At 52.4% G+C, this 14,020-nt stretch overlaps 7 protein-coding genes across 7 annotated transcripts; 5 read left to right on the forward strand and 2 right to left on the reverse strand.

The window, feature by feature from the left end:
• The first annotated feature begins 1,489 nt into the window (after window positions 1–1,489).
• SEPMUDRAFT_146063 (glycoside hydrolase family 17 protein) lies at window positions 1,490–2,862 on the forward strand. Its single transcript, XM_016903432.1, has 2 exons — window positions 1,490–2,494; window positions 2,545–2,862. The coding sequence occupies exons 1-2, from the start codon at window positions 1,683–1,685 to the stop codon at window positions 2,651–2,653; spliced, it is 921 nt and encodes a 306-aa protein (XP_016765057.1). The 5' UTR covers window positions 1,490–1,682; the 3' UTR covers window positions 2,654–2,862.
• Window positions 2,863–3,482: 620 nt separating this feature from the next.
• On the forward strand, window positions 3,483–5,118 carry SEPMUDRAFT_146064 (60S ribosomal protein L9). Its single transcript, XM_016903433.1, has 4 exons — window positions 3,483–3,584; window positions 3,692–3,995; window positions 4,056–4,776; window positions 5,001–5,118. Exons 1-3 carry the CDS (start codon window positions 3,539–3,541, stop codon window positions 4,282–4,284), a joined length of 579 nt encoding a protein of 192 aa, XP_016765058.1. The 5' UTR covers window positions 3,483–3,538; the 3' UTR covers window positions 4,285–4,776; window positions 5,001–5,118.
• A 1,335-nt stretch (window positions 5,119–6,453) lies between these two features.
• Window positions 6,454–8,229, reverse strand: SEPMUDRAFT_112960 (uncharacterized protein; the record flags this gene model as incomplete). The annotated part of the gene is made up of 4 exons (XM_016901005.1): window positions 6,454–6,556; window positions 6,611–6,635; window positions 6,786–7,022; window positions 7,083–8,229. 4 exons carry the CDS (start codon window positions 8,227–8,229, stop codon window positions 6,454–6,456), a joined length of 1,512 nt encoding a protein of 503 aa, XP_016765059.1.
• Window positions 8,230–8,560: 331 nt separating this feature from the next.
• On the forward strand, window positions 8,561–10,280 carry SEPMUDRAFT_146066 (nuclear pore complex subunit). Its single transcript, XM_016903434.1, has 3 exons — window positions 8,561–8,618; window positions 8,697–8,735; window positions 8,829–10,280. The coding sequence occupies exons 1-3, from the start codon at window positions 8,616–8,618 to the stop codon at window positions 9,702–9,704; spliced, it is 918 nt and encodes a 305-aa protein (XP_016765060.1). The 5' UTR covers window positions 8,561–8,615; the 3' UTR covers window positions 9,705–10,280.
• Window positions 9,794–10,074, forward strand: SEPMUDRAFT_112962 (uncharacterized protein; the record flags this gene model as incomplete). Its single annotated transcript, XM_016901006.1, has 2 exons — window positions 9,794–9,848; window positions 9,896–10,074. 2 exons carry the CDS (start codon window positions 9,794–9,796, stop codon window positions 10,072–10,074), a joined length of 234 nt encoding a protein of 77 aa, XP_016765061.1.
• Window positions 10,281–10,305: 25 nt separating the features above from the next.
• SEPMUDRAFT_146067 (uncharacterized protein) lies at window positions 10,306–11,301 on the forward strand. Its single transcript, XM_016903435.1, has one exon. It carries the CDS (start codon window positions 10,409–10,411, stop codon window positions 11,210–11,212), a length of 804 nt encoding a protein of 267 aa, XP_016765062.1. The 5' UTR covers window positions 10,306–10,408; the 3' UTR covers window positions 11,213–11,301.
• A 598-nt stretch (window positions 11,302–11,899) lies between these two features.
• SEPMUDRAFT_146069 (tRNA guanosine-2'-O-methyltransferase) lies at window positions 11,900–13,864 on the reverse strand. Its single transcript, XM_016903436.1, has 4 exons — window positions 13,760–13,864; window positions 12,465–13,569; window positions 12,214–12,359; window positions 11,900–12,146 (listed from the first exon to the last, which is right to left on the reverse strand). Exons 1-4 carry the CDS (start codon window positions 13,844–13,846, stop codon window positions 12,111–12,113), a joined length of 1,374 nt encoding a protein of 457 aa, XP_016765063.1. The 5' UTR covers window positions 13,847–13,864; the 3' UTR covers window positions 11,900–12,110.
• Window positions 13,865–14,020: the final 156 nt, after the last annotated feature.

Below are 14,020 nucleotides of genomic sequence, written 5' to 3' on the forward strand. Positions count from 1 at the left end.
GAGAGAGAGAGAGAGAGAGAGAGAGAGAGAGAGAGAGAGAGAGAAAGATAGAGTATCTTTGAGTCGTCGGCGACACAGTCAGCAGACATTTCGATATATCGCGCTCGCGCGTGTCTGCCATGTCGATTCCTTGCTCATACGCCTCTCGATCCTGGACGCGTTGCATGAAGGCGCGTCGTTTGTCAAATCCTGTTTCGAAACAGGCGGTGCGGCACTCTAGGTCTTCTATGCGCTTGACTGCTGGAGTGCCCTGTAGCTTTTCGGAACCCAGTTCTGGAAGTATTGAATTACTCAAAGGGCACTGGTTGTCGCGGTAGGGTCTGTCTGTGATGTTGCTGTCCAGGAGTGCTCACTGGAACAGAGACCGAGAGACCAGTGGGTATATCCTGGAGGTCGTCTGAACTTATGGAGTTTCTCATTATGTGCTCACAGCTTGTTATCCTGTGCTCTTCGCCGTCTCGAGCAGACGGCGCTCTGTTAGCGTGAAGTCATTGGCCATCTTGGTGTGTCTGATGTTTTCGATGTTAATGTTATCGCAACGATGTGCGAAATTTGCGTCTTTTATGTAGGTCTGAGGCGGGGAGCGATCTTCGAAATCGAACCGTTCTCTTACCTCCTATATTGCTTATGGATTTGGGGCTTCTTTCAAATGAGGGCTAGTAGGGCGACAAGCTCTCTGAGTCTCTGAACAAGAGTTGCTAGCCCTTGGCTTAGCGGGGCCTCCAGGGACAAGGGCATTTTGGCGGAAACCTGATCTTGTGCCAACCGTTGGATGAACACCACCATCTGGAGAACTGCTTCGTAGATGAAAGAGTCATTGATCATGCTACATTAGCACGCACGGTATCAGCTCTACAATCACACGGCTGTATCCTGTTTCTGCCCGGCTTCGGAGTCAAGGGCTCCAATATGGCTTGCTCTTCGATGGCCGCCATCTCACTCATATCCCACTGCCCTATGCCCACTGCCCTCTGCTACGAAGATCCTCAGCACAAGCTCTTCCGTTGCCATGTCTCCTCCGTCTTGTCGATTGGCCTCGCTCGCCAAGGTGTCCTGTAAGGTAGTCTGCTTTGCCAGCAACCAACGAGCTCGTCGTGGTGAGTGCCATCACCTGGTCACCCTAGGGTACATTTTCCGTTACGCGCGCAAGGCCTGGTAGTCCTGTGATGGTAAGGACGTGAGTGTTCAGGGTATTCGTTGCCACACTCTGCACTAGGAGGTAGTAGACTGCGCTACTGCGGCGCGATAGAACTGACTGTCGGCGCGTCCACCAAGTCGCAGCAGCAGCTCAACCTCCCGTCGTAGTGTTCTGTATACAGTAAATAGTAAGCCGATGGACGCAGTGCACTGGGTCTGAGTGAATGAGTGCAGTCGGGGCCCCCCTGCGGTGTCAGCAGCGTACAGGGATGCAAAATCTGGGCATGCTCATCTTGCAGCAATGTTAAAGGAGAAGCGGAGCGCGTTTGACACCATCTCCACCTGAACCAGACCACTCTCTCTCTCGACAACATTCCTTTACCTACATCCCTTATAGCATAGCACTTGCTGTGCATCCACTCCTTCACACACTACAGCAGCACACAGTCCACTACACCGGACGAACACTCGGCGATACAGTGCCAGAAGCGTAACATTCACGCCAAAACACCTTCCAACACATACTCTGTACATCAACAAACACCATGAGGACCTCGCTCGCCGCACTCGCGCTGGCCGCCGTGCCCTCGGTCTTCGCCGTCGAGAAGGGTCTGCACGGTTTCGCTCTCGGAACCAAAAAGTCGGACGGAACGTGCAAGTACACTGCAGACTACGAGGCGGACTTCGACGCGATCAAGGATGCCTCAGGGTCGAGCATTGTCCGTGGCTACTCTGCCTCCGACTGCAACTGCGCTCAACAAATCCTGCCAGCAGCCAAGAACAAGGGCTTCAAGGTCGTTCTGGGCGTGTGGCCCGATGTTGAAGAGAGCTTCAATGCCGATAAGGAGGCCTTGACCACCTATGCCACGCAGTACAAGGAGCAGGTGTATGCTATTACTGTTGGCTCCGAGACACTCTACCGCGGGAACTTCACTGGAGAGCAGCTTTTGGAAAAGATTATGGACGTCAAGACTGCTCTCGGCGGAGATGTCAAAGTCGGCACTGCAGATTCGTGGAACAAGTGGGCAGATGGAACCGGCGATGCCGTGATCAAGGGCGGCGTCGACATCATCATGGCCAACGGCTTCTCCTACTGGCAAGGCGCTTCAGCCGGCGACAAGGCAAAAGAGACCTACCTTGATGATCTTCAGCAAGCACTCGGTCACATTCAACAGGTGTCGGGTTCACTCAACAAGGTTGAGTTCTGGAATGGTGAGACCGGCTGGCCTACGGATGGAGGTTCGGATTACGCTGCGGCCAAAGCCGGCACCTCGAACGCCGACTCCTTCTACCACCAGGGCTTCTGCGCGGCGCTTGATTGGGGTATCAACGCCTTCTTCTTCGAGGCGTTCGATGAGTAAGTACCATATGCGGTCATCCTAGGCACAACAACTGACGTGTTCACAGGCCATGGAAGCCAGAGTCTGTCGGCGACAACGGACAGGCCAAGGACGAGACTCGCTGGGGTGCAATGACCGCTGATCGCACAGCCAAGTTCAACCTCCATTGTGATTAAAAAGGAACCACGTGGACTCCTCGAGTCACATCTGATCATTTCACTTCTCTGCATTTGGGCGCCACTGACTGGAGGGGTATTGGGGTTCTAAAATATGGTGTTTCTGAGGTGATTTTATTGTATCAGCTCTGCGCTATTTTCACAGGCATATATGAGGATAATAGCATATGGCTAATTGTTGACTTTCCAAAATGATACTAATGTCCCCTCGACACCGACCTCAAGCTAATGTCCCAACTATACTGTGTTTGCCTTGATGATACATACTCGAAATCATCTACTATCGTCGTGTTATAGCATGCACGCCTCCCCTCTTACTTCGCTCATTGCACCTAACTCAATTCCCAATTTGGCTGAAAAGCATACTACCTTCCTGAATTCTCCAATCTCCTATATCCGAACCGCCCTGCTCGATCAAAGATACCTGTATCTCCATCCCTCTCATCTGACCACCGTCATGTCTGTATGCTAGACGCCCCTCTCGATACAGCCGAATTTATAATTCTCGTCAAGAGCATGCAGGACTTGCTGGTTCATGAGACTACCAAAGAGAAGAAGAAAAAACATTAGAAGACTTAATGTTAGTGCAATTACATGTAATATGTATGTTCCGGCGCAAGCTGGATGAAGCCAATGCCCTTAGGAGGTAATGTACCCAGTACCGTGACGGCCAACGAAGTGATGGAGTTCGTACCTGACCCGTGGATTAGGTAATGTGGAGAGGTGCAGCGGCTAGTGCCCGCTGGCTCTAGCGGCGCCAAGTCCCACGGACTGCACGAATTCCTTTCACACGCCAAGTGCAATAACTTTTGGACCTCCAGACGCAACAGCACCGTCCATCACCACCACCACCACCCAGCGACCTTCCACGGACCTTCAGTCACCATGCGTTACATCTACTCCCAGGAGACTCTGGACATTCCAGAGGGTGGTATGTGGAAATCGGCGTTGGCATGGGCATTGGCATTGGCAGATGCACACGCAGAGGCCATTCAAACGCAGAAATTGTAGATACTAACTCTTCTTCCTGCTCAACAGTCAAGGTCAACATCAAGACCCGCCAGGTCACCGTCGAGGGTCCCCGTGGCAAGCTCGTCAAGGACCTCGGTCACTTGGCTGTCGCTTTCTCGCACCCGGAGCCTCAGCGCATCAACATCGAGCTGCACCACGGCTCCCGCAAGAATGTGGCCACTCTCCGCACCGTTCGCACCCTGATCAACAACATGATCATCGGTGTTACCAAGGGCTACAAGTACAAGCTGCGATACGTCTACGCCCATTTTCCTATCAACGTCAACTTGGACAAGCAAAAGGAGACTGGTCTGTGGGAGGTTGAGATCCGGTATGTTCTGTGTTTTGTGCACTCAACACATAGGGACGTGGCACTAATATACATTTTCAGCAACTTCTTGGGCGAGAAGCTCGTGCGCAAGGTCATGATGCAGCCTGGCGTCGATGTCGAGGCTTCCAAGAACGTCAAGGATGAGCTCCAGCTGACGGGCAACTCCCTCGAAGCCGTCTCCCAGTCCGCCGCCGACATCCAGCAGATCTGCCGTGTACGAAACAAGGATATCCGAAAGTTCTTGGACGGTATCTACGTGTCTGAGCGCACCAACATTGTCGAGGAATAGATGCATCTTCTACGACGAGGACGAGGAAGAAAAAGTCTTTTGCATACCATACCAGATGATACCAGGCAAGGCGTCAAGGCGCAAAAGAGGTGGCGATGTCTACTGCCGGTTCGTCTTTAGGAGCGAGGGAAGAGCATGAGATAGCCACAGCTCAATACACTTCCGTGCCCGACACTACCAACCTCTCCTATGTTCACCATACGTGACATCGGACGGGAGCCTGCTCCTTGTTCGTTAGAGAGGGTTGGAACACGACTGCAACGCTTCATGTCTGCACATGTAGTCTTGCGACATGGCGTTCGTGCAGCTCTATTGATGATTTTTGCAGGATCCTCGTCTTCTTCAACACGTCTGCACTATTCACTTGTCAGACTGATTTTGGGCCGGTAGGCAACTCGTTGAACTATTCATGCCTTCGACATACGTAAGTGAGCCCAAATGGAGGGCGCAGCACACCTCTGCTACCACTTATGACCGACAAAACCAAGCAAGGTCAGTTCCCTCCTATATCAGTATCTACGCCTCCCCAAATCATCAGCTGGATGATGAAACACATACCACATTCGCAGTTTTCACTCTATCCCCCACCAAGAACCTAATTTCGGGGGTAAATGAGGGCGCAATCTTCCTTGGATGTCTGACACAGCCCAATATACACTTCCCACTGTCCTCTCGCACACTAAAGTCTCAACAGAAGCTGATTGTGACGATAGCAGGTGTGTTTTTTGTTTGGCAGGTCCTAGGTCCTAGCGCAATTGCATCGCACGGGATCGCCATCAATACGTTCGTTTTTCTCGATCGTTCTTCGCCATATTGTCAGAAGGCTCTATGGAATCGCCCAAGATGGGCGTATAAGCACGCCATCGTCTATTCTCTTCTAAGTCTTGCCAAGATGCTTGAGCAAAATCACGATCATGAATCGTTACATTGAAACCATCTGCGGTAAATTGCGCAAAAGCGGCTCAAAGCGGCCAATAGAAACCCGAAGTGGCCTCGAGAATTCCCAAAATTCTCGGGATGTGGCCGAAGAACAAGGTAGGTCAAATAGTATCTGATGGTTTGAGATGCATCTTCAAGTTAGGTATCGTAGTAGTAAAATTCCGAATGAAATTATGCCTACCTACCTACTAGCATTCATCGTCTTGTCACCTAAGATCCACATATGTACCTGTAAATGTAGTCACTCAAAGCATTTCTTTGGCAGCACAATTAGTACATTCTATGCATAGAATGAAGACATTCTGTTTCGAAAACAAAAACATTGATCCATACCGAGGCACCCAGCAGAAAGATACCTTAGACAGACAGACAGACAGGACGTCACACCCCAAGCATGAAATCAATCAAGCAAATTTTTGAAAATTTCCTATACAGCCAAGATATCTCCCTAGATACAGACAGGGTCCTTGCAAAACATGGCCCGATACCTACCTAGGTGCCTATGCTATGTAGGTAGACAAGAAATCCTTCTTCTCACCCCCTTTGAGATCCCTTTGAAAGTCATTCTAGCCTGGTAGGTACCTTACCTAGCTTCTCAGCTTCGGTCGGGGACCTTGTGGCTTGGGTCTGCTGGGAGGAGCAGGTGGTGCTGAAAAGTAGCTATGTTAGCGAGTCGGACTGAGAAATGATCACCATTGTAGAGCAGCTTACTGGACATCCTTGCTTTGAAGTGGTGCTTGTGCGGCTTTGTGTGTGTGTTGTGTGTTGTGTGGTGTTGGCTTGGCTTGGCTTGGATTTAATTGTGGTGAGGAGATAGATTGGCTTCTTGATAATCAGGATGTCTGAAAAGTTCCACGATACCTGGTACTCATATACCGCTACGGCGCAACCTGAAATGCCTTCACGATGTACCGAGACAGACGAGCTTACTGCGGCAGGCCATGCTTATCTACATCCTATGTGACATACGGCGTTCGTTCTGCTCCTAGTCCCTGAATGGCATTGCCCACCACTCATTCGCCACCACCTCATGAACATCATGTGGCCACAGCGCGCTGTGCACACTGTACAGGCTGGGCCATGGATCGGTGCTCTTGTTCGCCACATGTGGCATACCTTCTTTATCGTTCGTTAGTCAATATGCTTGCATCGTTTGCCTCGATTCATAATGGTATGCGGTGCATGTCATGCCGGAAAAAGCAGCCTGCTGCAGTGCGGTATATGTGTGCATTAGGCCACGGTCTGTAGTGATCCATCGGCACCTCTGCAAGCTTGTGTCAGGCCATTCATGCTCACGGTTGGTAGAACGGTGAAGTCATTAGGAACTCTGAGTCTGTTGCCATTGAGTTAGAACGGCGTCCAATGCGGAGAGGCGCTCGCGTATGACTCGGAGAAGGAGGGATCGTAGGCCACTGAGATATGCTCAGCGCGCACTCTCAGGGGGCAAAGGAACTCAGTAGTGTCCCATTTGGACCATACAGCATATCGGACAGGGAAGTGTGGCCAGTGGAAGCTTGCCGACGATCAGACGGGCGTGAAATGCTAAGAATGAAGCGACTTACCCATATCATCAATCATCGGCTCGGGCTCTGCGTCCTCGATTGGGCTTTCGTCCGTCAGAGGACCAGGCCGATTAAGCAGGTCGACCACATCTTGCCCGTCGGGGCGCGAAGCGACTCTGCCATGATCGTGGTCTTGTTCGAATGAAGGAATGCCGTAATCAGGCGGTCGTGTATCAATCGGCGACTGGTCATGTTTTCCAAGCTCAGTTCTGAAGCTAGAGGCGTTTAGTGTCGTGTCTGTCGTTTGAGCAGAGGAGGCGTTCGCCTACTCACAAGGTTAGCGCTATCAATACGGACTTTCCCAATGATCCCACTCGTGACCAGTGTCATACGCAAGGGAGTAGTGCGCATGGTAGTCTTGAGGAGTTATTGGTGTGGGTGGGCTCATGCTGGTAGCATCAGGGCTGTGGGTGGGACTGACAGTCTCGACCATCTTGTCACCTTCGACTCTCACTTCCCGGTCTTTCAACCTCCGCATGAGGGCCAGAAACTGGCTGTTTCTGAACTTATCCGATTGGTTGTGTTTGACCTTTTCCAACAGCTCCTCTGCTGTTGCCGCCAGTGCATCATCGTCATGATGCGGCTTGATCTGGTCTTGCTGATCTTCTCGTAAGGCATTCGTTGTCTCATGCTCGATATCGGGACCATGTGCCCTGGCCATGGGATGTAGTTCTGCCATGTCTAAGTCGTGGCCATCTTCCTTCAATATATGCGTCGCAGCTTCCTCGACTGCGGCTTCAAACTTGTCCGCTTCTAGCTGATCGAGCAGCTCCTGCGCAGTTGGAACTTCTTCTTCTTGCACATCGTCTGTCACGTCCGCCATCAAGTCATTATGTGCCTGGTCAAAAGCTGCAGCAAATGCGGCCTCATCGAAGCGCTCGGCCTGCACTGGCGCCTTGCCCTTGTTCTGCATTGAGGACACCGCATAATTTGGCTGAGCGAAATGGGTCTGGTGACCAGTGAGACCGTAGCGTGCGCGCTGCTGGAAGGCGTGTGGCGACGGAGACGGGTTTTGCTGTCGAGGCGCTGTCTGGGCGATGTGCTGTTGTTGAAAGGCCTGTGCCCAACCCGACGTGCTCGCTTGTGGCTGAAAATGCTGCTGGTGCTGCATTGATGCAGCGGGAGGCTGCGATATGGCCATGCGCTGAAAGTCGGTGGCCCATGACGGGGCATGTGAGGGGCTCCCAAAGGCGCCCGGCTGCTGGAAGAGACCTTGGTGGTCACGGTCATGTAGCGACAAGTCGACGCCGGCCTGGAAAGCCTCGAATTCGGGGTCCAGCACGCCAGCGGCATTGGGAGTCGTGGAGCGGAAGCCCTGGGCAGGGTGGAGGCGGCGTGACGAGAGGTGGTCTTGCTGGAGCGTGCGGTCGACCGAGTCGGCTGTGTGCTGCTTGAAGCGCTGAAGGCCGTTGGAGGGGCCACATTCTGCCGCCGCCGCCGCCATCGCCTGATCGAGTGCGACGGGAGTGCGCGAGAGCGAGAGGGAGAGGGAGGTGGGGCGAAGGGCGGAGGGAGGAGAAGAGGAGAGGATGGGAGAGGAAAAGAACAGTTAGGTAGGTCAGGTAGGTAAGGACAGTCGTGTGGTCGGTAAGGTATACCTAAGATGCTACCTTATTCAACACCTCGGCCATGTGAAAGACGTCCGGGATGGTCGTCGGGCGTACCTTATGTAAGCAACCACACGCCCCACCGCTGCTGGCTGCTTAGTCAGTAGGATAGTCCCAGTGGTTGCTTAAGCGACCTTTCCACCTGACACTCCACTGTAAGCTGGAGGGTGTAGTCGTATCACACTGTGTAGAAGAAACATCGCCAGAACAAACCACCGCCAACATGGTATGCGGAGACTCCCTTCCTATTCGGAGCCAAGCGCACTATTCTTGCATCTCTCTATCCAGCTAACATGACCCCCAGACCCAAGTCATCTCCAACTCGGGCCACGATGATATGATTGTACGTGGCAGCTGCAACAACGCGTGATGCAGTGATGCCCCCTCCCCGAGCCCCTACCGGAGACCCAGTACTAACGAGTGCACGCCTCACCAGCACGATGCCGTGCTCGACTACTACGGCAGACGTCTTGCGACATGTTCGTCCGACAAGACGATCAAGATCTTCGAGATTGACGGCGACCAGCACCGCCTGACCGAGACCCTCAAGGGCCACGAGGGCGCGGTATGGGCAGTGGCCTGGGCACATCCCAAGTTCGGCACCATCCTCGCGTCCTGCTCATACGATGGTCGCATCTTGATCTGGCGCGAGCAAAATAGCCAGTGGCAGCGTATCTACGACTTCACGCACCACACCGCGTCCGTAAACCTCGTCGCCTGGTCACCGCCAGAGACGGGATGCCACCTGGCCGCAGCCAGCAGCGACGGCCATGTCTCCGTCCTGACCTTCGAGAACAACGCATTCACCCACGCCATGTTCGAAGCTCATGGCCTCGGCGTCAATTCCATCTCCTGGAGCCCCGCAATCCTCCCCGCCCAGCTCACCAGCGCGCAGCCCCCTGGGCAGAACCCAGCTCCTGTGAAGAGATTCGTATCGGGAGGCTCAGATAATCTGGTCAAGATCTGGTCATTTAATACCAATAGCCAAGCCTATGAGAACATTGCGGAGCTGCAAGGACACCAAGATTGGGTTAGGGATGTTGCGTGGTCGCCCACACCACTATCAAAATCCTACATTGCAAGTGCATCGCAAGATCACACTGTACGAATATGGACCCTGCCAGCGGGTGCTGACATTGGAGATGCCAATGCATGGAAGAGCGAGGTGCTGAATCTGGATGTGGTCGTCTGGCGGGTGAGCTGGAGTATGGCTGGCAATGTTCTTGCCGTCTCATGTGGCAATAACCAGGTCAGCCTGTGGAAGGAAAAGCTCAAGGGCGGCTGGGAAGTCGTCAAAACAATTGAAGATTAGGGCAAATTCTTTTGCATGTGGGCTGCAAAGAAATGAAGCGTATACGTATGGTGATGGCGAGGGGTCACAAGCGTCGGAAAATCGCGGCAATGTCAGGAATTGGCAGCGCATCCGCTCAGCGAGCACCTGATCAAACTCACGGAGGTCCAGGCTCAGCGATCAGGCGTTGCTGATGCTGACCAGATACCCAGAGACGTGCATTGACCTGATGCGAACGCCGTTCAAGCTCTGCGATCGAGCCTGCTATTCGTCTGATGAGCTCAATCAGGGACGAACACTCGGCGATGACGAAAGCCAGGGTGTCTTGCACGCGATGGAGGGTCTTAGCAGAGTAGAGACCCCTTGTGGCGGCAGCAACACTTGTGTCTAGGTCGGAAAGACAGGACTCTGTAACACGTTGATGACAGCTACACCATGTTTCCAATTCCCCGTGTGTCAGGTCGTGCCTGCGACCACGACCAACTTCCGGCGCACAAGCTTTCCTAACGTGTTACAGTCATCCCAAACAACCTTGCATCTCCCCAAACAGTACCACTACAAGCAGGATTGACCTGGAAGCTTTTTTTTCACCTAGACTGATCAGGCTCTAAATCGCGATATCATCGAACACAACCATTATTACTGCCTGACATCTGGTCAGTGGCGACGCGGGAAATCAGCCCAACAGAACTCGCAGACCTAGGATTGGCTGTCCTTGCGACTATATGCCTAAAGTCTACCGCCGGACCCTGCAAACGTATATAGACAGGTGCGCCGCTGATGGTGCGTTCGAGCAGCGCACTTATTGCCCGTCATCGTCGCAAAATTCTGCACAAGCCTCGCTGTTGCGAGACGATAACGCCAACATGAGGAATGCTATGTTGGAAGTCATCACGACCCTGCCAGCTGAGCCTCCAGCACGAGATCTCCCAGATATGAGCCGACTCAAGATCCGCAGCCATGACGACGACAGGCGGCCCCGAATGCGATCACGGTCGCGCCGGCGGTCTCGCTCAAGGTCCCGCAGGAGGCACCGGGACGATGATTCCTACCATCGATCTGCCCGGTCAACACCAATGCATACGCCACGCAAAGACGTTCGCTTTTTCGATGAGAGCCCACCGCCTAGAAGCCGAAAAGCTGTCGTACCTGATCGACCCAAGTCCTACGCGAGGGATGCGCCACCTATTGCACTGGGAGAAAGCGCCAAGGACACCGCGCGACGGCTCTACACTGATCATCGACGCCACTATCGCGAGGACTCTGCATCTTCCGCAAGCCTTGCGGGCAGCCGTGGAGGTAGTCGAGTCACAAGCGGCGCCAACAGTCCTGTCAGTGCGAGAAGGCCGGATCCTGTGGAGAGGCTGAAGACCAGGAGACCCGGAGTCGACAGAGTGTACAGTGCGGATACGGTGCGGCGAGGTGACCTTGCAGCGACGAGCAACGTTGCCGACGCAGGATCCGCAATGTTATTGCCAATGGACCTGCGGCCATCGATGGGACATAGGAGGTGGCATTCTAGGAGCTGAACACCGTCCTGCAGCACTCATCTGGCGCATCTGGAATATGGGAGACTGACCAACTCGGTTTGCCTGGCCAGCATCATCATCATTATCATCACCACAATGACTACGATCGCGTGTGTTGGAGACCCGTCTAGGATCCAACGACACGAGTGACAACCATTCCGGCACGCCATCTCATCATCAGGCAGCCCGCACAATGGAAACCGGTTCGACACGTCTGCTACGAATAGTCACGAGTTATTGTTATCACTATTATCATTATTACTATTGTTGTTGTTGGAGCGAACCAAAAAAACCAAAAGTTTGATACCTAATATGTATGTCTATGTGGTGACGGCTTTTTTTTTCCTTTGTTTGCGAAGCGAAGATGGGAGGCACTAGTATTCTTATTGAACTGGGATGGAATCATGGGATAGGATGGGTGTAATGGGTAATGGAATACGGGAAAAGGGGGAAAAAATAATCAATAATTGTATTGTCTATCTGCTTTTTGGTTCTCTTTGGTCACTCATTCGTCGGAGGGAACATTTTCCTGTTTTGGTTGTTGTTGCGAACATTTGTAATGTACTGAGGTACTCTCCTTGTCAGAAGCAGAAAGAATTTTCTTTCCTTGATCCCTGGGGAGAACCAGTGAGACGTCGGTCCCATGTAAAGAAAAAGGCACGCGTGCATTCACACTTGTTCATGGTAGTTGACTGGCATGTGCATGTGCACAATTGCCCAGTTATGTTGGAAGTACTGAATGTCTACCTGATGGATAAACTCCTCCTTGACAAGTTCCAACATGATTTGGAATTTTTTTTCTCGGATTGCCACGAGCCATAAGAGCCAGAGCTACCCACGACGCTGATGACTTCACCCTGGGATGCGTGGCATCCTAAAGACTTGTATGATGTACAAGTCACGTTCGCGGCGGTTCCTTGAAGCCTTGAAAATACTATGTAGGCAAATGAGTTAATGATCGCTCCCTCGCGAGCGGAGAAACCGCCAAAAATTGAACTTACCTGTCTCCGGAAAGCATTCAGATCATCAGCGGTGCCTGTGCTACTTTCCTCGTGAATTTGTAATCTTCGCATCTGGTATGTAGCCAAGGCGTGAGCGTCGACTTGGTTGTCGTGAAGTCTTCGATATGTGAGTAGACGTCGTGACCCTTGTGGGGGGGAAAAAGAACTCGTCAGCTTTCATCATGTTCCCTCAAAAACATATCGATCGCATGATGCGACAGGCGGGAATAATGGAAAGTTTTTGTACGTACATTTGTTGAAATCTTGTCGACATTGGCTCACCAGGACTAATGCTGGATGCTGTGGTATCACGTATTCTTGCACGTTTTCTTCATCCTTGACCTCGCCCTCGCCCTCGTTCTCGTGGTCCAGATCTCCTTCTACGGCGCCAGCGACGGGAATCCACATACTGAGTCTCCCGTCATTGACGAGCATGTTGGCACTGAAGTCGAGGATATCGTCTAGCATCCTCACGAAGCTATACGCTTTTCTGGGAGGAATATAGTCTTCCTTCAAATGAGCCAGCATTCCATTCTTTAGTACCACCTCGCGCTGCAGATAGTCCTTGGTGCTCCCTAGCACTTTCAAGCCTTCTCTCACACCATACGGTGGATCGCACAAGATGGCGTCCAAGAATCTCCCCTGCTTCAAAGGCGTGTTTGTGAGGTCGGCGGCAAATCCTCCCAAGTATTGAGCAGAAGTCCCATACTGGATGAAATTGGCCGCAACATTCCGACCTTTTTTCCCTCGAATGCTTCTCCCATCTAGGTCGGATCCGAAGACGGTAGATCCAAAATGTGCTGCTGCGAGCGGGAATGAGCCGGTGCCCATGAATGGATCATAGGCGAGACTTCCCGGGCGACAGAGTGCAATATTGGCAGTGATGAGGGACAATTCCGCATCCATCGACGTCGTGGCAATGTACGTGCGTTTCTTCAGATTGTATTTCACCACTGCTTTGCCTTTACTTTCGGAAAGACATCGGCCAAAGAAGAGACGTTTCGGCACGGTGGTGTGCAAAGGGTATTCCTCGAAGACGGTGAAGAGATGTTCGGGGTTCTTCATGACAATGGGTCCTTGAAAGTCTAGGTAGCCCAGCTCTTCGAAGATGGCGCGTTGTTCTGCTGTGGGACGGCTATGCTGGTGGCTGTCGACGACGAAACGAAAAGACGGCTCTCGGTATGCCGACCATAGATGAGAAGTTCGCGACTGAATGTCCGTATGGAGGAGGGGATAGCTGGTTCCCTCGCCCCAGAGCTCGTGAACACTCCATAGTAGTATCGAACGTGTAGTTAGTGCTTGAGCTGCAGAGTCGGGGCTGATGTTATCAGAAAAGCGAACGATGGCGAAGGGCGACTGGGACAACAGTCAGCACAGGGCTGGAGGAGGAGGAGGAGGAGGAGGAGGAGGAGGCGAAGGGCAATGGAAGAAAGGATACCCACCCACATGGTGACATTTCATCAGGGGCTACGTATATCGGGGATATTGTATAGTGTGCTTCGGTATTGCCCTTCGCCTTCAATACCTGACAGGACTTGCAACCTACATGATCGGAGTACGAAAGCCATTCTACCGTGAACTTGTTCAACTCTGCCAGTGCTTCTATCTCGGGTTGTCGAAATGTCTCGTGCATCTGCCTGAAGCGGATGAGATACTCCATGGCGGCAGTGTGTGAACAGTGCGCGGATACAGATATGTTTTAGCAGCAAAGAAATCAGTCAGTCATGGTTTTGGAGAGGAGACCAGGGATTCGACAGCCTCAGGCAGGAATCAGGCGGGATTGCTTCGGATGATGGTAGGTACTAGC

This window comes from Sphaerulina musiva, assembly GCF_000320565.1.
Source record: "Sphaerulina musiva SO2202 unplaced genomic scaffold SEPMUscaffold_1, whole genome shotgun sequence".
Taxonomy (NCBI): domain Eukaryota; kingdom Fungi; phylum Ascomycota; class Dothideomycetes; order Mycosphaerellales; family Mycosphaerellaceae; genus Sphaerulina; species Sphaerulina musiva.